The following is a 25,198-nucleotide window of genomic DNA, read 5'->3' on the forward strand; positions in this document are numbered from 1 at the left end:
GGTGATCCTTCGAGAAAAATTCAGCATATACTCAAAAATGCTCGTGACAGTTAGATTGCGTTAACATTTGGTCCTTCCAGCCGGATCAACGTTGACGAGTGTTAACACAGAAGCTTCTGCTGAAGTTTCCTTTTTTTATTTTTGATATCGAGAAATGTGAGCGGAGGAACTTGGTAGAACGGGACTAAGAAGCGCATTTAGTTTATCTGCGCCTGAGAAAAGGAAAACGTATCGAACAATGCGAAAGGAATTTCTGCTTCCTTCGTACGGCAGCTACGAGCCAATTAGATCAACGAAGAAACTTCTATCGGGCCACTTTTAATCCGCCTCGCAGCGGTAGAAGGTTAAATACAATTTTCAGGTTGCTCGAATTCTTGGTAGAGACGCAGATGCTTCGAACACCGATCGACTCAACCGGTTAAGAAAGCTGCAGGGCTAATCTTATTATGCCGGAACGGATTATTACGGAACTTCCCAGCATTCGACATCATTAAGTTACAGAAACTTGCATAGTAAACTTCTAAATAATTCCGGAACAATCTCACGCTCCCTTAAAAATGGATTCTGTACAGCGACTTGGAAACTTCTTCGGATAGGTATCAGATGTTTCTTCATTACACTGTCACCTTATGTACGCTGTTTAACGCTTACTGTTATACTTAAAGTTTCTTAAAGAAAATTAACTTTAATTTCGAAACGTTCCTCTAAGTAATTTAATGGTTTACAGAGTAACTCTTACTGCGTGGAATTTGTTTTACGAAGCAATAATATAATATGATAAACAAGCATGGAAATTATAGAAAATAAGTGATCAAAGGTGAATAAAAACAAGGCAAAAGGATCTCTAAAAATATAATCTAGTACTCTTAAAATTCATTACGCAGTGATTTGAAGTATACTTATACAATTATGTAAACGTCACATTATAAAATTCATACACAAATATTACAAATATACAAATATAACAAAAATATGACGTCTAACTTTTATAAAAATTAGAATACTTTTAAATTGACACTAATAATCTTTATTCATTAAATATTTGAATAATTCAGCATTAAATGCGCGAATCAATGTGCCATTATTGCATTATTCGTTCTTCGTTCTTTTGCATGCCTTTTTCTGCCAAGTTCTTCTATGGCCTAGTTTCCGTAGCACCTTCATCGATGTTCCACTAGGATCCAAAGAAGTTTATAGAATAATGTCGTGCTCAAGGGAAACGGGCCGCCTAATTGGTAGTTCTTCGAACGGGCTACGAGCCGACATCACCAAAGCAGATTATATCATTGCGCGCATCTGGCACAGTATCAACCGCGGAAAAGTTGAACAGCGAATATGGAGACTCGGTCATCTCGCAGGGAGTAACATCTGCCGCACCCGACGCCAGGTTTCGGCTCTTAAAAAGGCTAAATTGCATCGACTGGCTCGTATGTTCGCGCAAAACTTTCCCAGCATCCCAACTTTTTGCTGAAACTCCACGTGGTACGGTCAAGTATCGGGGAATCTGATGGATCCCCCGTAATGCCTCGTCTTGATATTATTAGTTGCGAGTTGATAAATTGAGCGTCTTGTGGTGTTCATTTCTAACATCGATCAAACACCGTGAAATGTTTCAACGAAGTTTGAAGTCTCGGAAATTATTAGGAATGATCAGAAAAATCTTCTTTTCCCACATTTCAACTTTTTTAATTAGTTTATATATTAGTTTATTTCATACGGAATTTAAAAATAACTTCGTCTCTGTTTTTAAATATCTGTAAGAATGAACTCGAAACGCCCCGGATTTAAAGTTACCTTATAAATGAGTATATTTGGCATTTATATTATATATAAATATGCAAGGAACATAATGTAAATATTTTTCAATGGACTGCACAAGAAATTGTCATCTTATTTTCGTCGTAATAGAAGTCTTAACTAATATATGGATAAGTTAAACTCTAACAAACATCTACAGTTTATATAGTTCTGATATAACACTGTACAATACTTCATGATATAATATTAATTGATTAAATATCAGTCGTAAATTACTTTCCCTCAGACCCGACACGTTACCATTCGACGTACCATCTAACTTTCATTGTTCCGTTTTCATCTCTGTCCGACTTTCCTTGCCCTTCATTTCCGGACATCATGTCGAGCGAATTTCCTCAAACAGCACCAGCACGAATTCACTGTCCGTTTCCATCTCCTCATTCGCATCGAAGTCATCGACTGTTAGAAACAGTGGAATGTTTGAACCGTCGTGACAGTAAACTTCCTCCCGCGGTTTTCTGCGTGCGAAGGATCGATTGCGTTCGACACAATCCTGCTGAGGTGTCTTTCTTAACCTGAGAAAAAACGAGAATTGTGGTTGGCAAATCTGAATAGATTTCTATTCGCAAAAAGTTAGTAAATTTTTCATTGAATGATCAAATTTTTATAAAATTTCAAAATTCATCCGTCTTGATTACGATATATTAACATTAAAGATGAATAAGAAACTTATAATATAATCATGTTATCGTACAATATTGAAATTCATTGTCTAAAGTGCCTCTAGCAAAGAAGCAAATCGTTTTTAACGATTCAATCGATCCTACTCTCGAATTCTCATTACAGAGCGGCACGTGACTGTAGGCAGAGAATACGTGGTCTTTAAAGGGCCATTTGTTCGGGGAAAATTTCGGTCCTTACGGGCCAGGCAGGTGAAACCGAATTTAACGAAGTCCCGGCGAAAAGTGCATCCTGGAGCGCATCTATCGCGGGAAGGGTTGGGCTTTCGTGGAGTCGTTTCCTCCGCGTTATGAACGGGTCAGGGATCAAACAAGCGTGCCTCTTCGAGAAAAGAAATGAATGGAGGTATAGGAAAGCTAGAAAGACCGAGGGTAAAAAGATATAAAGCTCGGCAACGTTAGGATGCCCCGGGGTGCCTTCCACCAACCCCGGCATCCATTATTTAACCTCTCGCCGCTGATCTCGTTCAATTGTTTGCGTTTTCACAGGTGAACCTGATCTTATTTTCTGCGTTTCTATCGGCCCCTCGCGAGGCCTCCGGTTATTTAAAGACCAACAGCTTGGAATATTTTCAGCGGGCTCAATGCTGCTTCGATTATTGCATCCGCGGTATACACTTTCTGCTATTAAATTACCAGATGTAACAATTCCTTAAAGGAATTTTACTATTTGATTATAGTTTTCATTTTGGTTTCCAATGTATTTAAAAAGATAACAGACGAAGTGAGTTTTCTTGGAGGCAATATCAAATAGTTTTGATTCAACTTTAATGGAATTTCAGCTCGCATCTTTCAATTTTTCGGTTACTTTGTAATCTACAAATTCAAAGAATAATTTATTCTTATATAAAAATGTATCTTTTCAGTTCATAGTATAATTTATTCGAGAAACCCAATAGGATTTCCCACAAGAACCTTTCTCAAAGACTTCCTATAATGAAACAACAGCGCGAATAATTTACAAGCAACAATAAACCAGACACTCTAACACTTCCCCAAATTCCCGATCGCGAAAACACGTAAATTCAGGAGCGTCTTAATTAGCCTAACAAGGTAACAAAAAAAAAAAATTAGAGGAAAGCAGCTGGAAGCAATTTCTCCAGCACTAATCTAAATAAGATTATCGTTTCTCTCCCAAAGTTCCCAGCGTTCTCGCCGATGGAACGGGCACTCAAGAGGGGATCCGCGCGCCGTCAAAGAAATTCGCGCCGAAAATTAAAAAGGGAGCCGCTGCGAAAATTTGTATTCTCTCGGTTCCCCGACTAACCCGATTTACTCCCGCGAAGCATGGCCTGGGTCCCGCTCGATTCCCATCGCGCGACCGGTAGAAAGAATCCGCCCGGCGCAAAAAAGGACCGCTTTAATTCCGGCGGGCGAGCGAGCGCGGGAACGAAAGATTCGCTGAAATGTCGCCGAGGGCGGGCACAAAAGCGACCGGGGGCGAAGGACGCGAGAGCCGGGTTGTTCGACGAATACGGAATCGCGTTTATTGTACCCGTAACTCAGCGCAATTACACGTAACAGAAAGTCGTTAGCCGACGGGCACGGGATCGCCGACGGAACCAGCACGGCTGCCGCTCCGTTCGAGGCTCTTCCGCGCGCGCGCCTGCATTAGAAATTCCGCGCAGATCCCCGGATAGGCGACCGGCGACGAGTATGTAAATACATGTACACACGGATGCGGGAAAATTGAGCGGATGTGAGTAAATGATGGTACGTGACGCCGATCTCAGACCGCCTGGAGACACTGGAACCTTACGAGGCCAGATCTTGGCGTACACTGAAGAAAAGTGACGCTCGAGTGACAGTCATGGTAATACGGTGCCACGAAATGTCGCTGGTGACACTTTCCCACATGATTTTGATTTATCCTGGGTCTAATAGGCAACTGCCTTAGTTTTCGAGACATCGCGAGAGGATTCGAACTTCGAGTTTTAAACATTGTTACTTAGGGGCGTACGAAAGCTTTGTTTGAAATAGGGTTTAGTATTGTCTTATGTGTGAATGTGATTGATGAAGAGATTTTTAAACGATTATAGTTTCTGCTTTTAGTAGATTGTGAATATTTATAGTTTGTTTCGCATTCTTAAAATACTCGGCATCGAACGGGCGCCATTTTCTGTAAACGGAGATATGCTGATTGCTTCGAGTTTACTGGAATACCAATGAACATCGATTGAAAGGAAGAAACAAGACGAGTAACAATCTTTGACTGCCATTTCCCGGGTGTAAAATTAACTTGCTGATTGGGACTGTCTTATCGCAGACTTCTATTTTCTCGTTGAACATAACCTCAAAGTCCGTTGCGCTACGGTTGATGAATCTTAACGAGGATGCGGACAGAATCTTATCCGGCAAATGGTTTAAAACGAAGTTAAAAGATGAATTGATTTTCTAAAAAAAGGAAATGCTCCTTTCTAAGCCGTGCTATCGATAAAAAGAAGCGTTCCAAATAGGCGTCTCGTTCGCTGAATATTTATCAGAGGGAAACATGGCTGCTCGAGGAACAGCAAATTCCGAGCGTTCTCATGAGAGAGTCAAAATGGAAGTCGAGTCCTGACGAAGCCACCGGGCGAAATTTCCTTCAATGGAATTTCATAATAACCGTACAGCTTTTATCGTTGTTTTCGACGCCGGTTGCAAAGACAGACAGAACTCGAACGAGTTAATCCCGTCGACCCTTTTACAAGCCGATTCGAGAAAGTTTCGTCGTTCTTGCGATCCACCGTTGATCCCCGAGCACTTTGTATTTCGTGAAATTGAATTCGCTCGCGGGGAGTTCCGCGAATTTCTTTCGTCGACGGGATAACGTGCCTTTTCGGTCGTGCCGGTGATGTCGTTACAAAGAAATCCGCGATATTCGATATTTGAACGGAATCATCGCTGCACAAAAGGGAATTACCCCAATTTTCTTCTATCAGGTGGTTCAACGTTTGCATTAATCCTTGAAACCGTATTTACTCTTTTGTTCGACGGATTCATGTTATAAAACATGCAGGATAAGTTATAAAATTCGTTTTAATATTTATTTTCAGTTTCAGAATAACGAAATGTATGTAACAAGCTTTACATAATTTCAAATTTCTCCTACGCAAGATTTACCTGTATATTGCGATCTACTATCGGCGACACTTTATACAATTTTATTTACAGCTGCATGTTGTTTACATGTATGAATAAAATTTCTTGTTTTTCGAATAATGAATATTGTTTGTTTCATGCGCACGCGGAGCAGAACAACCTCACCTGCATAAAGGTAAGCGGTCTCGCAAATTTTCATTGTGGATCGCGATCCCCGCGTTACTGACTGTAAACTCCAGATATACATATTAATATTGAATCATTCCCACAATAACGATCGATTATTTATGTTTATGCAATTACAATGCTTCGAAAATGTCTTCATGATTCGGACGGTAGACGGAATGAAAACAGTGTTCGTTTTATTTATCCTGCTCACAATCAATTTCGTTGGTTTGGGAACACGAATGAAACGATGGAAAATATTCTGCAAATTTAATTTAAATACTTTTATCATTCTTTTGAAAACTTTCTGTTACGGAAATTGATCTCGAATACAAGCATCGAAGAATTATTATTATAAATCGTATAGATAAATATCGTTTGAAAAATTTAAGATACTTCGTCATTAAAACGATCATAAACAAATGTGGTCGATCATTTATAAATAACATCGTAATTTATAAGAAACGTTTCATCCAACCCTTTTATAAACCTGCACGATTAATTTCAGTTACATGAATTTATCAACGTGACAAGCGCATTTGCATTTGCAACGCAATTTTCCAGCGAAACGCTTCCAAACATTCGATCGGCGGTGAAAAATATTTTCCATTTGCATTTTTCAATGTTGATGCAGTTTATCAAACTGTTCGTTATTCTTTTAAAATAAAAGTTACTCTCACATTACAGCTAGCCGCGTTGAGATCGTATCTGTAAAGCACGTCAACGCAACATCTACGATTAATGAGCAGATAAATGTAACGCGGAGTGTCTTTTCCGAAGCAGTCCATTACGGTTGAATTATTATTATCGTGGTCTGATCGCAGATGTCAAACAGCTCGGCCGTGAAAACCGCGCGAGCGTGTAGGTAGTACACGCGAACGCGAAAAGTCACGCCCGCGCGATATTACACAATGCGAGGACCGCCGCGTGTTTCCGGCTAGTGTTCAGCCTGAATGCAGTTAATAGGATGACATAAAATCGTCCGCGTAAGAGCGGCGGCGCGGTCGAAAACCCCGCGGAACTGAAGTTTATCGGTTTAATATTCGAAATTTGAAAGGGCACCGAAAATCGGTTATTCGAGAAACGAACGCGTGCGCTTTTTTCGAAATTAATCTGGACGGCAGCCCTTTCGCGTGAAATAATCATGTCTTTTTCATGTAATACTCATTTTCAAAAATGTGAAACGCGAACTGATTACTAGATTATTAATAATAGGTTTCACTAGAGAAATTTGCAAAACTAATCCCTTATACAAGTTTCCTGCTTAATTATATCCGTTGGATCGAATTAAAATAGATATTCATATTTCTTCTTAACATGAATAATCTTCCATAACTTTCAAAGTAGTTTTGATACTCTTTTAATCCTTGTATTAAAATCTGTTTGCAGCCGAATTCATTGAAGTTACAATATCTACGAATCTACGTTCATTGTACTCCACACCTATTCTAAATATAGATCATTCAAAACAGAAGAATATTGTTCTACGAGAAAAAATGATTAAAATCAGTATCGCTCGTAAAACTAAACACCTTTGAACTAATACAAATTACACCAAGAAAAAGGAATATCCGACGAATGGGTAATTTCAAAATTATCCGAGCACAGTGTTAAGTGGTTCACTCCAACTCCGATCTTCCGTCTAAAAGAATAACTCGCTATCAAGATCGTCTCACGCGTATTCCCGGTGGACAATAATTTCCCGTCGAATCACGGCAATCCCTCTCGAAGAGCGGAATTAAAATGGCATAAAACTGCGGACCGCTGGAAAGAGTCTGCCGCTTGAATACAAACGGTTCCCGTGGAAAGTCTGCGAACAGCTTCGGCGGATTAACTAGGTCTTTTAATTTCGCGGGACGGGGAATTGGACTAGCAATCCCGCGCGGCAATGTGATCGCGAGTCAGAAACTCGATTGCTTTTTCGGGGTAAATAGCTGCGATAGAACCGGCCGTCGTAAAAATCTCTGTAAGGATATTGGTTGACCGGAATGGAGGACCGCGGCAGTCCAGCTCTGTGCACACGCGAGACGCCGCGCCGGACGGTTTTGTCCGGTCGAATTTGCGCGCGAAATATACACGGCGGCGTCGCACAGTGCGGCCAAACGGCGGTTTTCTGGACAAAACTTAATAACTTCAAAAGTATGAGTGATACAAGAAAATGCTTCTGATAAAAGTTGTAAGATACATAGCCAAACATGTGGTAGTTACATTTTCTTTATATTACAGGGATATGACGTTTTTTAAATGACAATGATTATTTTCCGTTTCGATTCCAATGTTATATAACTAGAGAAGCAGAATTTATTTTTACGAAATTATGTGAAATCAGATCTGCATGATGCGGAGAATATTTTCCACTGTTGAAAGTTTGTATGAATACATTTAACAATGAACACTAGATACAAATAGTGTATGAATACGTGGTAACCCCAGAATATCTATAGGGCATTCTTTGAGCGTCCTAAACAGTGGTTGTTCATTAATTTTTGAAATGAATATCATTTTGCAGCAAAGACTGCTCAGCAACAGATTGGTAACCTTCAATTGGCATTATGCGAGTAGTCAAATTTTCGAGTTTTGTCCACAGCCGGCAGCACTTTGCGTCGATTCGCCGTGGAATCGCGGAGGCGCGCGCCGATTCGCTTTTACCCCTGGAATATTTCGCGCGAGCGCGCGCCGGGATCGGCGAAATCGTTCGATCACACGCCGCGATACGGATTCCTTTTTACGAGCTAGAATACCATCGTTCCCCGCCCGGCCCGTTCATAAACGGCAATCCCGCGCAGTAACAGGCGAATTCTCGCTCGAATCGATTCGCTTTAAACGCGCTCGTGAGCTGATTTACATCGGCGCCGGTCGTTGCGCGAATTTGTCGTGAATTTGTATGCCTTACTGCGCCCCATCCCTCCACGTTTCTAGGTTATGTAACTACTCTCCTCTGACGACGTCTGCTCACATGCCCAACGAACTGAAGGGGCAAGTGCGGCAAGGGGACACCACTACTCGCGTTGAACGTCTTTGTTATTGGCTGAGTCGCGTAAATAAGGTCGCAAATGAAACAGAATACGACGAAGTGAGACACAAATTCTATACGTCCCCCACGTCAGCTCCATCAACAAGCTGAAAGAGTACAAAGGCAAGGAGACTTTTTTCTCGCGATACTCAAATCCCCTCAGCTTCTGACGCACAGTCATTATTGGCGCACGGCAATAACAAAGGATGCAAGCGAGATCGAATGCGATGAAGCGAGACAACGATAAAAAACAAAATTCTCTATAGTACCGTCTTACTCTGTCGCATTCGCTCGCTTCCGTCCTTTGTTATTGCAGCGCGTCAATGACCATTGGCCCCCTTGGAAGAGTCCCCTTGGCCCTCTACACTTTTAGCTGGATGGTCGATGGAACTAACGTACGCATTTCCTATCGTTGTATCTCGATTTGTCGTATTCTGTTTCATTTGCGACCTTCGTTACTTCTGTTCGTCGCAAATGAAACAAATCGCAACGAAGATCGTAACGAAGATTTCAAATGAAACAGAATACGACAAAGTGAGATACAGCGGTAGGGAATGAATATTGGCGTCGATTCCTTATTTATATCTCACTTGGTCGTATTCTGTTTCATTTGTGATCTTCGTTCACGGGGATCAGCCAATAAACGATCGAAACCGTGTCCCCTTGCTGCACTCACACCTTCAGTTCGTTGGACACATAAACAGACGTTGTTTAACACTTTGACTGCCACGATGGTCACCGATGACCGGAGCTTTCAAATTACAAGAAAATAATTATTACTTGAAAGGTAATTGATTTCGTAAATAACTGTACAATAAGGGTAATATAAGGATTTTCATATCAAAGAATTAACAGTCCTTGGTTTGTACCTTCGCTATAGAAAGGATAAGTGACACGTAAAACGCTGATGTTTTTCGTGGCAGTAAACGTGTTAAAGACAGTACACACGATTATCGTTCGCACTGCATCCTCCTTTTGTACGTAATTTCAGACTGAGACGTCGCTGATGTACGACGCCGTACACTTGTTCGCCAAAGCGCTCCACGACCTCGACACCTCGCAGCAGATCGACATCAACCCACTCTCCTGCGAGTCCACCGACACGTGGCCTCACGGGTACTCGCTGATCAATTATATGAAAATCGTGAGTATTTCCGTTTGTTTTAAATCCTACGAACACGAGTGACGCGATTTCGCTGTATTTGCCACAGCGATCGTTCTGGAGTAACAGAGAAACAAAGTGTTTCCGTCTTAAAAAAGGATAAGAGAATTTTGTGTCTTTGTTTCCTCAAAATCGCACATTCGCTCGTGTGCATAGGACCTTAGCGTGGATCGTGTTGTTGCTCATTTGTTGAAGTGACTTATTTTGTTTTTCGAATGTTTCGAGATTCTCGCGAGGAAATACTCGGTTGGTTCTTTATTAGGTAATAGTTTTATGAAACTATTGTGCTTTTTGTTTTGGAGTGAAATTGGAGTTGAACACTTTGGCGAAGCAAGTATTTTAATATTCTTAATGAATTTGTTATTGGTTATTTTGTTTTATATTCTCAAAACAGGGAAATCTGTTTATTTGATTTACTTCGAGGATATGAAATGTTTAGTAATTGTATAATTTTGGGAAAAGTGCTGAAGTAGAAATCGGAAAGTAACGTGCGCTTCATAGAGGCTGTAATTCTACACGTAACAACGTTTTTCCTGCTCGAGAAGAGATCATCTAATTTCCTCAGATTGTATTCCCCCGTGAAGTCCGGCGAATTGTTCTCCGATCAGTAATGCAGCGAAGCCGATTGAAATCATTTGAAAAATCGTTTTCCAAGAGCGACGTGGAAACGCGGAGTCTACTGAGCCACGGACAAAAGAAACTAATTCTGTCAGACCCTTAATTCCATCGCAATGTCGTTTGGGACGCTGCAATTGGAAACGATGCGGATGATCGGGAAACGATGTTTGCGTGACGATGACATCGCAGCCTCGTCGTTCCGACAGGACAAAACGGTCTGTAACGTGATTGCCGAACGGAAAAAAGAGAACCGTTGCGATGGGAAGTGGAAAATTAAGTTATCAGATTAACATCGTAGTTTTCGAACCGGCGGCCATTTTTCCGCTTGGTCCCGGAGAGCTTTGTGAAAGCACTCTTGAAACCACGATATCGTGCCGCGGTATTGGAAAGCATTTAAATTTTCATCGCTGGCTGCCTTTGGTGCAATACCACCACCTTCCGCTAATCCGTAATCGATGTTTCGAAAAAATTGATTCGAATTAAGACAATTAAAAATATTCATCAATTAAATACTCGGGAAAAGGATCTTTATTAAAATATGTGCAATATATTTTGAAATCGTTATCTCGATGCCACTTGCTAAGCGATTACCAATGATAGTTATGATTAGGATTGGATTTATTATTGATAGAAAGTTCTATTGACAAAACGAATGTTCCGATGAACTAAATAGATTAACAATCAAGCGAACCAGATTGAAAAATAATATAAAAACACCTGTTGAAGTTACAATACGTTTTTCAAGTATATTGCGAATAATAATGATTAGACTGCAGATCCTTATATAAATTCAACTATTTCAGGAAATAATTAGAAAAATAAAACTACAACAGGAAATAGCTTTCCGTAACAAATATTACGAAACAGCACTATACTCGAGATATTTTATACATTCTTTCGTATAAAGTGCATTTCGCAAAATTTGTCGCATTCGAATTTCCTATACACGAATTAAAATCCACAGCCCAATAATTATCGTACAATAAAAACATGGAGAATACTAAAGATACACGTGTTTCTCGCGCGATCGATCATCGAAGTGGTAAAACGAACTAGCACGGGTCGCAGGCCAATATCCTTCGCTGTCACAATCAACCGTTAGTACACGATTCGGTAGCTTCCGCGCGAGGGCGACTTGAAACGTTCAAGTAATCGTCGCCGTGGCCGTCCGAAACAAGCCGCGGACGCAATATGAACTGCATGTTTGCTGGTCGACATGCTCGGCGTAATTACACGTGATATTCCTGGTGACTGGTACTAATCAATGAGTCACGAACGGCACACCGATTATGCTAGCCGCCCGGCGCGGCCGAATTCATCTGGGCGGAACACGATCGCCGCGACCGATTCGTTCGCACGCGGTTCCGGTCGGTTTACAACGACGCGCGACGACGTACAGTGGTCTCTTTTGATGAAAAGCTGGCCAAAATTCATAATTTCATAGGATTTTCATAAAAATCGGTCTTCCGAGTTGCTAAATCTGAATATTTTCTCGGAAATGCAAAATACAAAATGGCGCATCTAACATCACTGATATAGAGTTAATTTGGAAATATTTTTGGAACGATTTTTTTAGTTTTAACAAAATCATTCAACTAAGCACTCTGAATCGAAGGTTTGTCAAGTTAGAATTTCGAAAATAGTGTTAAGTAAGGTTGTATTAACGATTAGATCAATTTCCTTCTTTGATATTCAATTGTTACAAATATATTAACTTGCTAGTGCCAGAGATATCGTTAATATGATTTAATGGAATAAACTATATATACTCCTCATTAGCACTTTAAACTGAGAGAAAAAAGAAATTTTCCTTGACACATTAAAGGGCCTCTAATTTTCGAGACATCAAGAAACTTGAAGTTTCGCCAACGTCGACGGTCTATATTTCAATAACCAGTCTATATATTTAAAAATTTTAAGCGATATTAGATGCACCGAAGTGTATGCAGTAAATATGATTACATCACAAAACTGTTGCAACATACTTCGAAAATTGACCGACTTCTCGTCGGAAGGCACCGCTGTGTGCAACGTAATTTTCGAAAATTCTCGGGAAAATTTCGGGCCCGCCGAGCGGAAAAATATTTCGGCGGGTTCCCGGGTCGACGGGAATTGTCATGTAACCGGCGCGCTTCGGGCCGATACCGCGATAAATTCGTCGCGGCGCGCGTCGCCCGTCAAACGGCAACCGGCGCGAGAAAATTGGCGAGCCCGGCCATTACCGGCATAATTACTGGGTCAGCTTTGATGCGTCGACCGAATTTTCGGCGACAAATTGCGCCGGCCGATGTTCCAACCCTCCCCACCTTCGTCCCTGTTCTCGGTTACGCGACGTAATTAGCAAAATTGAAGGCGTCGTTGACCCGTCGCAATCCGAAAGCCATTTTTCTCGTATATGCATACTATAGCCGGCAAACATTATTATTACGACGGCGAGCGAGCAAACGAGCGAGCAGGCACTCGCGCGCAAGCGCGTGCCGAAATCTCGCAACCGGTTCTCTATCGTTTGATCGATAATAACGCTCGGCACATCGTTAGCACGGACAAATATTAAAAAAAAAAAGAAGGAAAATACGGCTGACGAAAAAAATAGTTATCGCTGCCGTATCTCGTTATCGGCGCCGACTGATTTTTGACGTAACCGGATTTTCCCCGTACGCATCGCGTCTGTTTACGTTGTTATTTGCCACGATATCGCCTGCTTCATTTGTATTCCGTTGGTTGATCCTTTTATTTATTCTTCCCTTTTTTTGCTCGTTGTTTCCGTTGGACGCGCTAGCGCTTGCGATCGGCGTCGACACAACGCTTTCGAGTCACCCTGTTTCGAGTAATGTTTTGTCACGGAACTTTCTTTTGCGTGAATTTTGGGATAGAGTTTTTCGGTTTCGCGCACTCGGCACTCTTAGTAATCGGATTTCACAGGTTGGAGTGAGATTTTATTTGCAGCTTTTATGAAACTTTTTCTTTGGTTAGCTTTACATCCCTATGAAAGTTAAACTACGTTTTACACAATTTATCTATGAATATTTCGTGCGAATTCACTGTTTTTTAACTTTCATTTTGTGTAGGTGAAGTTGTTGAGGTAGTATTAATCTTTCGAGGTCGGCCATTCTTGACGATTTCACGTGCGACGCATGGGACCACTCAAGTTTCTATTTATCAATATTTATACACTTTCAAACGTGCTCCTAAGACATGCATTGATCTTCTTATTAGATCTAATATCATCAACTATCAACTTGCATTAATTATCAAAAGTGAAAAATCAAATATAGTCTCCGAAATGGTCTAGATTGACAAATAGATTAATTCTTAATTATTACCTTCGAACTTCATCTTTTGATCAGCAAACAATTCCTTCATCGGTGAATATTTACCCTCAGATACTTACCAACAACCTGTAGTAGTGGCAAATACTGAAACCAAGGTACACGTTTAAATAATTACAAACTACACACACTACATAAGAGAACCCCGACACTTCGAGCGTCCGCGTGAAACATTAACGACCTCCTGACTCAACCAGGTCGTCGCTCGGAATCACGAGATCCATGTGCTTCAAAACAACCGACGCAAAAGACGTGAATATAAACTCCGTCAAACAAAAGCCAACGCAACTACCAGCGGATCCCGACAAATTTATCTATTTGCCCGGATCCACGCGATCAGCTCGCCAGCATCGCGTCGACACGCTCGATTTCCGCTTTGCCGGTTAGTTCGACGACAGGGGACTAGCGCAGCGTGCCGGCGAGAACGCCCGCGCCTCGCAAAACCACGGTAGCTATAATTTGTCAACCGGCGGCACGGGACGGGTTCGTTTAACCCTGGGAGTAACTTTCCATTGTTTGGTCAGAACAATCGGCGGAACATAGAAGCGCGCGTCGCACTGAGCCGCGCCGCCTTCAACGGCCTGCACAGTTTACTGCGTCGTCCGTCATCGTTGCCAGGGATGCTCTCGGTGCGTTGCACATGGCAGCACTCGTGGCGCTCGTTAATAAGCACGGCCGAACGTCGGGGAATACGAACAGTCAGATTAAGCATATCGTTATAATAGCTTATTACGTTGCCCGTGTCGGCCAATCGATGCCCATAATTCCGCGAAATTAATTTCCGCTCGGCCGGCCACCCTCGGACGACCCCTGCGCAACGAACAGATAAACCTTGTCTCGTTGGTTTCTGCTCGCGGAGATACGGGAACGGTGTAACTGGCTGGAAGATGGCTATCGCTAACAGCCCCGGGAACATTGTCGCATCGGTTGCGCGAGCTTTTTGCCCGCACCCGAGCGTTTCGCGCAACGGAGACATCCAATTACGCTCCCCCCATCCGCGCAATTAGGGTAGCGACGGTGGCGTTCACGCGCGGCCGAACTGCGAGGCCAGGCCGAAAAGTAATGAACTTTCGTTTGTATCTCGAGAACGATCGCAGTTATTGGAATTCGATAGAAAGGAAATGGACGTAGGATTCGTTAGCTAGGAAATTTATGATTAGTTTTCTGTATAACCGACGTCACGTTTAGTATATCTTTGTCAAATTAAACAAATTTCTTTATCTCGTGAAGGAAAAATTCTGGTTTAGCTTTGATAGAGGTTGTCGCTGTCTCGATTAATTGTTGACTAAGGGTATATGTATAGAATTTGTGGACTGATTTATAAAAATTGAGATTTAAGAGTAAATTTCTTTTATATGTTCGAGAAGGTTGTTGGAATACGAAGATCTTTATTGAAGACTTTTGAATGTAGTTTGTATTTTCATGCTTGTACGATGTTCGTTCTCAGGTTGAAATGACGGGGCTCACAGGCATCATCAAGTTCGATCACCAGGGTTTCCGCTCGGACTTCATCTTAGATATCATCGAACTGAACAACAAGGAAGGACTGAAGAAAATAGGAACCTGGAACAGCACGAAGGGGATCAACTTCACGAGAAGTTACAAGGAGGAATACACTCAAATTGTAGAGAATCTGCAAAACAAGACTTTCATCGTAACAACCATACTGGTTAGTGTGTACACGAATAATATTGTTTTAAGAAACTCTTGATAAAGTAGTAGAAGACAAAAATAAGACTAAATTAAATTCAAATTTTATTCCACAGCTGTTACTATGAACCGATAACTATTATTCACTGGATTATTTTGACTATAAGTAGGTAATACTGAATTCCAGCTGTTTTCGTAATAATACCATCATTAAACTCAAGATAAACAATCCATGCTACTTCACTGTCTGATATTAGCATACCTTTTCCAGTAATTCCCCAGGTACTCGAAATAACGGTATTCCACACACATTCAAATGAACCAACTAATTCCGAAGTCCGAATATTTACGAACCGACTGCAGATTACCAGAACAAATCAATCACACCTCAAATACTCAATACAGAATCCACATAATCAGATTTCACAGTACATATTATCACATAGTATTGAAACTTTAAGTAACTTCACAAACAAACAATATGTTAAGGCCACTTACAGCCTTAACGTTTCCTCCGACCCCTTAGAACCATCGTACTTTTTAGTTTGTATACACCTTTTATGTTTGCTACGGCTTATTGTACATTTGGTAGTTTTTTCGAAATAATAGGAGCCTTCGTCCCGTTCACAACTTGCAATCGTCTTTACGGTATTACGAGAAGGGACCGTGGCAGCCATAAATCCCTGAACCCATAAGGCCCGCGATTATTGCTGTAGATTTTCTTTGCCTATTGTTTACATCTGGTGTCCAGTCACCAGTATTTTTAACTCTCTTGCCCGTCCGTTAGCATGTGTTTCTAAGGCCAAGCGTTTCTTGCTTTTTACCTGCCACGGTCGGCGATTGCAAACGGGACGAATTAGTTATTAACTTTAGCAACTAGGAAGACTAGAAGGGAAGGGACTGTGTCTCCCTTCCACAACCATTTCAGATCGAAAAGGGCCAACCAGAACGTCTTCACCCCCGCGAAGACGACATTGCGGAGGTGTCGTCGAAGACGATTCTGGGAGGCCCAGGGAGTCGAGAATAGCGAGTCGAGAATAGCGAGTCGAGAATCATAGTTGGAAACAAATAGTCAACCAAGCAAATAGAGAACATCGAACATATTTCGAGTCACTACACTGATTTTCACAAGTAAATACAGTCCACTTCACAAACCTAAAAATTCGCACAAAGTTAATTCGGCGTGCGAAGTACTAGTTTAACTACCGAACATAGTCGGTGGAAAACAAGGTACACGACACAATAAATGCTGAAACCCTCGAATACCAAAGTCACCCTAAACATCGTCCAAAGGATCCTACGCACAGCTCGCTAGACGAAAAAACACGCGTCTCCTCAGATCCAGATCGATTCCGGCAACTTAACGCTTCCGCTCGCCGCGAATCCGAATGTTCACCTTAACTCGTACCGCTGTTTATTTACCACCCCGCATCCTCCTCAAGATTTTTTAATATTCGCGTCTTCCGGCGGGTAAATCATCCGCGTATCGTTAAAGCCCGGACTGTTTGTTTTCCCGGAATGAAAAGGAAACAGAAACCGAGTTGAACGAACGCCGTAACGGAAGCGAGTTATTTCCTTTTCCTTTTGCAGCCTCCGCCAGCTCGTTAGACTTTTTTCCCCCTCCATGGTCTCCCCTGCGCGGCCCTCCCGCGGGAGACCGAAGAAAGCCAACGGCGAAAGGAAACCCTGGCTGCACGCGATTTAATTGAAGTTTTCACGGCAAGGCCGGCCTCGGCGTTACTTATTCTCGCGCTAATTGCGGCGACAAGTAATGCACTCGCGGATGTATTAACTGGCTCGAAAGTTCACGAGTGGAAGTGTCTCGCTCCTCGTGTCTCGCGCGCGCGCTCGAGATAAGGGTGCTCATAGCAGACGACGCGCCGGAAACTTGAACGATCTAATGCCTCGACTTCTTCGGAACGTTCCCCCGGTTACGTCCCCTATTTACGGTGATATTAATCGGATCTCCCGTCGTTCAACGAGCCCTCGAACCAGCTAGATACCCTAGACGGCCGAAAATCGCGAAGTTCGCGCACGGTAATAGAGACTTCGGTTAACTGCCAACGTTAGACGGCTCGGCAATTACGGGACCCGACGGAGACCCAGACACTTTTACAGTCCCTTTACGAGTTACGAGTTCCCGGTAGTTTTTGACGCTCGTTCGAGAATTGGATAGGAATCGATTATGGATGGGGATGGAGGTGTTTGGGGATAAAGTAAGGGATTCGTTTGAATCATACGCGAGATTTCGTGAATTTATTTCTTGGTTTTGTCATGGGTTTGAAGTATTTTTACGTATTCGCCCTTTGCACTCGAGGGGGGATTTTCAGTCGTTGCTTGATTTGATGCAGGAAAATGATGGAATTAGATATTTAATATTGGACGCTGTCTAATGGATCAACGCATGCCACGTTGAAATAGAATAATTCTGTTCCTCGATTTCTGAATGATTTTTCTGCATTAGCTTTAACAAATATTGTTGGTGCTTCATTGTAACGCGATGTATATTTATAGTGAGACTTGTCGAGTGCAAGGGATTAACATTAAGTTTTCTCGTTTAAATAACTCGTTCCTTTTTTGAAAGAGAACGATATCAGGTTTTCAATTATAGACAAAAAGGTACGATCTTTTCAAACGATTCTAGTAATTGCGTAGCTTCAAATAAAACTAATCCGATGCGAAGGGTATAAAATTCAACCCAGATACTTCATATAACAATATTCCACCTATACATTAACTGTACAACCAAATTTCATAAGTTTACCCGATAATATACATCCACGAAGCCACTCAGAGATTATAGAACAAACATGATATCAAAAAGCGATTGTTACAATTTAAGTTCCTCTAACATCACAGTACGTTTGCAATCTACATAGCACACACCACATCAGTACAAATTATTAAGAAACTTGAGCTCGTTCTCGTAGAAGACCCACAGAATTAATTGGTTCGTACGTCAGGGAGTTGAAATCGAGAGGGAAATTTCATCCGCTCTCCTCACGGTTTTCCCATTTTCTATTCAAAGGTACGTAACATCGATATTACACACCATCGCGTACTCGTTTCTCATCGATGAGCACCGAAAGAAGGTCCGGGGCCGAGACAAGAGCCGGCAGCCCTTTAGTCGCGGCCACGCGCGGCCGTGCATGCATATTTCATTTCCCTCTTGCGCCTAGCGCGAATCACGGTTGCATTAATTAAACAGCGTCGGAGCGCGAAAGGAGCCGTGGACTCCTGAATTTTCATATTTGCCGAAACGGTCGGAGTGAATATGCCGTTGCAAGTTTGCGCGCGCGCGAAACCGTACGAGCGGTTCTCATTGGTTCAACCGTTGACCCAGCTATTCGCCTTCGTCCGCACGTATTCAAACCCCGTGGTGCTGGGGGCCTTCATACGTGCTACCTGCGCACGTACCTACAGGGTGAAGCACTAAAAACTGCCCGCCATAATATCTGCTCTTGATTCGATGCTCCAGCGAGCATATATGATTGAAGATATAAAAGAAGAGCATCGTAAAGCATTTCGAGTAAATGGAAGCTCCGCGATCGCGGAGGAGGAAGCTTATCGGAAAGCCTAAAATTTATTGGATTATTTTATTTCAAAGAACTTGCAATCTATTATATTCTTGGCATCGTAACGCCCAACTTTATTTAATTAGGGTGTGATTCTGTTGGACGGAAATTTTCTTGGGAATTGATGACACTGTGGGAAGTTTGATTGGTTTTAATAATGAATTTCTTGAGGGTTTAACTTACGGTGCTTTTGCTTCCCATATTTTTCTTGTAAAGAACATTAATGTCTTCTTGGAAGTTAAATTAAGCGTGCTCTTGTGATTAGTGTAGTTTTGAGTGGGCTAGGAAGATATGGTTCAAGTTTGACCGTTAATATCGTAGTCGCCCTTTCGCGCTGAGGGTAATGGTTATTTAATTCGTTGCAGAATTTGTTTAGTATAAAATGAAACTTTCGACGAGTTTTTATTTGCAATGATGCGTGTGCGAATCTCTTACGAATATTTCGTGCACGTTAGTATCTATATAAATATAGATTGAAACGTTTCCTTAATTTAATTTCAATTATCATTGCACACTGCGAGATATCTAGGTAATAATTATTTGAACAGTAAATAAACATTAAATCGTTTGAGTATACAAAATCGCAGGCCTCCTTGATGTGGTTCCCGTAAAAAATGGATTTACGACTCTGAAAACATAACATTTCCTATATTATTTCAGTTTCATAAACTACAGAGTGGGACGTCATAAAAAAGGAATTAAGAAGTTATTAAACCTCGACGAACATATGGTCATTATAACTCAACTATTTTCGTCGCAAATGAAAAGACCACATGGATAGTACTAGAACGGTTGTTTTCTTTCTCCCACTTCTAAATGGTACTATTTCTGCAAGAATCCATCATTTTATAATTACTTTCTACCAAATCCACGAATAAAATTCCTACAAACAACAAAATAAAATAATTCCTTCTTATACCTGCACACCTCGGTAAATAAATTCCCTCTATACAATAAATCACCTTGAAATCAAGCAATAAATTGCTATATTAATTATAAATTTTATGTCGTCATATTTATTTCGATCAAACATTAATTTCAATCTCCCGCAGCCGAAAAAAATTAGCACATCCACTATTCCTAAATACGCGTTTTCTTCACACCGTCCTCACGTCGACACTTACATCCGCCATTATATTCTAGACTCCCTTAACACTAAAGTCACTAAACAATTACAATCACTCGTTTCCAATTTGTTATAAAAGTTATAACAATACGTTCTTCAAAGTTCGAAAGGTCTCCTAGTCTCGTATCCGTTCAAATACACTTTAATGAAAAATCTTTAGCAGAGACGCCTTCATAATTTAAATACCTGCAAAACAATTCTGAAGTGGTTCAATTCTACCCATCCGGTGGTTTCAGTGTTAACACAAGCCATCGGTTAATACCTATCTCTCATCGTGGTCCCGAGAATACTAATACAGCCAGTTTAAAGCGCTGTGCTCGGTGCAACACACAGGCACAGTGGGGTCGCGACATCCGACTCGTGACGTCAAGCTCATTACCTTACAGAGCGCGCCGTACTGCATGAGGAAGGACTCGAGCGAGAAGCTTACCGGAAACGCGCAGTTCGAGGGGTACAGCGTCGACCTGATATACGAGATATCGAAGATCCTCGGCTTCAATTACACATTCCGGCTGGTGACCGACGGTCGTTACGGCTCTTACAACAAGCAGACCAAAGAGTGGGACGGCATGATGAAAGAATTGCTCGATCAGAAAGCGGACCTAGCGATCGCCGATCTCACCATCACGTACGATCGGGAGCAGGCTGTCGACTTCACCATGCCGTTCATGAATCTCGGTGAGGGATCCGTTTAATTAAGGGCTGTACGCTTCGGCCGCGATCATTGGCCGCGAAGATTGATTTAATCACAACCTCGCCAGCCATTTCCCTTGATTTCGGAAAATGGAAAAAGAATTCACGCGGGAAATCCTGTGCGCAACACATCGCCAGGCTTCTTGGAAGATGGAAATTGAAGCGAGGAAAATTTATGGTTAGGGAGGATCGTGTTTGTTTCGAGAAATATTCCTGCGTGGATTCCTCTTCCGCGAAGCAGGTCGAGTCATTTTCAACGCAATCAAGGCGTTTTGTAGATTTATTTTGTAAACTTGCAGTTGAATTGGAACTTTTTGTTTCTGTTCTAAAATTGGAATTTGAAATGTATTTTTGGCGACTAGATATTTCTTGAGGGAAAAATGTTCGTTTCGAAGAAGTAAATGTTTGAATGAATATTGCTTCTTTAACAGTATCATGTTTTTCTCAATGAGAGGATGATAACTATGATGCATGATTGAGTTGGTAGTTTTATTGGTTTTAATATTTACAGTGATAAGATATGTTATTTAATATGAAGGAAAATTGAGGGCTTTGGTAAAATCCCTTTTATTGGAAAATTTGCCGATTTAAGAGAAATACTTTTATCTAGATATCTGCTGGCGACATAAAAGACGACGTAAATATTTTAGGTTTCCGCGGGGAGTTCGATATGTTATATAAAAAAAATTGACTCTTTCAGGTATCAGTATACTGTACCGTAAGCCTATAAAGCAACCGCCGAATCTGTTCTCCTTCCTGAGCCCCCTGAGCCTCGACGTTTGGATTTATATGGCGACAGCTTATCTGGGCGTCTCCGTGCTACTCTTCATACTCGCCAGGCAAGTGAATCTACCTTCCCAAGCTTCGATAAAAGTACTGTACAGCACCGACCACGCCACGTATCCGAATGATTCGATAGGAACAAGTTTCCACGGCGAGAAAGTACTTATCGTTTTAAAAATTCAACAAGTTTCTCGTGCGTCACGGAGCCACGAATGGAAATGCTAAATTAACTTAACGAGCGAACCCTGTCTTTCCCATTGAAAGTAAAATGATGACAGCTTGATAATGTGTGTGTATATATATATACTTAATAATAGCTAAAGAGGGAGTCGTCTTAAGGTAGCCAGCTGAGCAGCTCCTACAGTTTTGGAGATGCTACGAAATATTTAAATACGAATTTCGTGTAAATATATCTAATCTGCCTAAACATCACCGATTCACAGACAGATTAAACATAAAAATGCATTATAACTGTTTTTGAAACATAATACTATTTCCAAAATATCCCATAATTATTCAATTTTTATTCGAACTCGCATCACATTGGCGGTACCTACACGATAGTCGTTACACACATATTTATATATCGCAAAAACATTGTTAATCGCATTTCCCACATTGCAATACGATACATAAAACCCATACGCCAGAGGTAGCTCGATAATCAAACCTCGCATAATTCATTCGAAGCTGACTACCAGCATTTCTTCATTTCACAGAAACATCCACATAAATCTCACCCCTTCGCTTTTTCGCGCATTCCGATCCACTCATACACAATCGCGGGCCATTAATATAATCTCAATTCTCGCAAACTTTCGAAAGAAATGCAATGCTCCCGTAATTGCTTACACGGACAGGACGCGGAGCAATTTAAATACTTCCTCCCATTTCCAAAACCGTAATAGTCGTTCAGGCGGTTTGTCTCGGGCGGCTCACCCCGGCGACTCAACGTTATTCGATTCACGGTGTCTCGTGAATATTCTTCGAACCGTGCCGACTCCAATTTCACGATTCACCGGGAGGCATCGCGGGGTAACGATCCTGCGCTCGCGCGGGCTCGCGCAAAGGGAAAAAGGGAACGAGTCAAAATGGGCGGACGGCTAAACAACGCACGGTGACTTGCCGCATTCCGTTCGACCTCTTTTTACCCCGGCTTTACCGGACGCGGTTAATCTTCATACGTAAATGGCGATCGTCCGGCCGGGCGCGGTGGCCAGACGTTGTCTAGAGCTGATCAGTTTAGATTCACCCCGTACGAGTGGTACAATCCTCATCCGTGCAACAAAAACCCGGACCATCTGGAGAACCGCTTCAAGCTGCTCAACTGCATGTGGTTCACCATCGGATCTTTAATGCGACAGGGCTGTGACATTCTGCCCAAGTAAGCCGTTAGATTGGCATCACCGATCGCTTGGAATTGTCCACCGACTTGTTTGTTCTTTCATTTATTCCCCCCTCTAACCCCTCATCGTTTTGTTGTTGCAGTTCCGCCGTTGTCCTCTTGCAGTCCCGTGCTCTCTGTCTTTCTCTCTCTCTTTCTCTCTCTCTCTATATATATATATCTCTCTTTCTTTCTGTCTCTCTCTGTCTGTCTTTCTATTGGTACAATGTCTCCGTTTAATCCAGCCGCCGCGGCACGCGTCGCTCTTTCCCAACCGGCGCGCATGTAAATCGACCGATCGACGACGTAACTAATGATCCGTTCTCGCGGCGGATCGCTTGTATCCCGCGGATACGCGCGCCGAGGGACGGATGAATTATTCAACGGAACGAATTCGCGCAAACCGCGGTACCGCCGGGACCGGATTGTTTGATACTGTTGCAGTCCCTCGTAGATGAAGGACGCCCGACACGAGAATCGAGAGCTCGCGAAAAGAAAGAAAGAAACGTCTTCTTAAGGAGAGACGGCCTTGTCGGGAGGACGGGATTGTTCGTTGTTTGCTTGGGAACGAATTTGTTTCGTCGATTTGAATGATTTTTTATGGATTCGGATGACTCTTGTATTGGGTGGAATGTATATTGTAAATTGTGTAGTGTTACTGACAGTTGAGGGAAGAATTAACCTTCATACTACCACGGTGGCGATGTATACTTTGCATCTACCAAATTATATTTTTCTTATTTTATTTTCCATAGTTTCTATAGTTTACTTCCTATGTTTTCTGTACTTTACATTCTATGCTTTCTGTATTTTACATTCTATGTTTTCTATATTTTACATTCTATATTCTATTTCCTATATTTTCTGCATTCCATTTTCTATATTTTACTTTCTGTAATTTCATTTTAATTCCCATACTTTTTATATTTTTCTTTAACGTTTCATTTTATAAATTTTATATATTTTTCCCGTATTTTGCTTCCTACATTTTTTACTTTTGCATTAATCAGTTCGATCGTGACAAAATTAGTTATTGTTTAATATGATGTTCTTCAACGTATACCTACTTTGTTTTAATGTATAATTTGAACGTTGCGATTTCTGATTGAGTGCAGGTTTTGTTTCCCTATCGACTCGGATGTATATTAAGAAATTCATTGAAAGAGTAAGGGTTAAGTTAATACCTACGACAGCGAGGAAGAGTTTTAATTGGACGTAAGAATTTTCCGTGGGTCGTGGATCTTTTTTTCATTTATACGCCACGGATACCAGAAACAAGTCAGCTCGAGAAGCTAAAGTGATTCGAGGAAACAATAAAAAATTCAATTAAGGAAAGGGAAACTACGAATTGAATTTCCTTCTTTCTTGTAAAACTTTCTTCCCTTTACCACGTTTCTCGAAGTATTTGCAGAGAGAAAGTGGTGGAGCAATTACAAGTTGCATGAAAGTTTCCCCTGTGATCGGACAAATTGATTCACGATGAAGATCTCAGGAAAAAATAAGGAAAAAACGCGAGAAGAACGTTCTTTCCTATTGATAGTCTTTCCGTGTCGTACCTTTCGAGGGATTTTTGAAGAAAGAATTTAATGGAAGGTTTCTTTACGAGAAAATCGGTTCTTGTCAATGGCGAAAGGGTTAAGAGTTTTCGTGGCGGTCTCTCCTTAATGCGTCTGGCGTTCGCAAAGCTTGAGAAAATATCGATTAACGAGCAGGCAGCGATTCTCAGAGTCGCAGCTGCGTTCGTGAATTAAAAATGCACGTGTTCAACGACACACATACCTGTTACAAACGGTGTGTTTGCATTTGAATTTCCCCTGCGGGTGTATTCATTCCATTTGCGACTCGCTTATTCGTTATTAATACATTTCTTACAGTCATTGAAAATATTATTGTCCAATATTTCTGTTAACAGCGGTTGCAGTAAGTGAACTATGAGCATAAAATAACATGCACGCTGGAAATGAATTTCTGCAGCTGAAAGTACAGTATTTAATGTATTCACGTTATTGAATTTCCTAACAGGTTCCAAATTGAACGGTTACTTGCTTGAAACTTATTTCGATTTCCAACATGCTTCTCGAAAATCCACAATCTATATAATTCACTTTGATACTCTTTCCT

At 41.5% G+C, this 25,198-nt stretch overlaps 1 protein-coding gene across 7 annotated transcripts in view; it reads left to right on the forward strand.

The window, feature by feature from the left end:
- Positions 1-25,198, forward strand: part of KaiR1D (Kainate-type ionotropic glutamate receptor subunit 1D) — a 312,990-nt gene that overhangs the window by 270,254 nt on the left and 17,538 nt on the right. For 5 of the 7 annotated variants that reach the window (XR_012998106.1, XM_076365256.1, XM_076365258.1 and 2 more), the window contains exons 8-12: positions 5,734-5,754; positions 9,749-9,901; positions 15,314-15,535; positions 20,604-20,895; positions 21,611-21,749. Coding sequence is in view for 6 of the 7 variants with exons in the window: in XM_076365256.1 (XP_076221371.1) it covers positions 5,734-5,754; positions 9,749-9,901; positions 15,314-15,535; positions 20,604-20,895; positions 21,611-21,749 (827 nt within the window). In the remaining variant the exon portion in view is untranslated. Of the gene's footprint in view, positions 1-5,733; positions 5,755-9,748; positions 9,902-15,313; positions 15,536-20,603; positions 20,896-21,610; positions 21,750-22,939; positions 23,078-25,198 lie in introns of all 7 variants that reach the window. The other 2 variants (XM_031971502.2, XM_076365259.1) reach the window with 1 other exon arrangement.

The sequence above is a fragment of the Nomia melanderi genome, chromosome 2 (genome assembly GCF_051020985.1).
Source record: "Nomia melanderi isolate GNS246 chromosome 2, iyNomMela1, whole genome shotgun sequence".
Lineage (NCBI taxonomy): Eukaryota > Metazoa > Arthropoda > Insecta > Hymenoptera > Halictidae > Nomia > Nomia melanderi.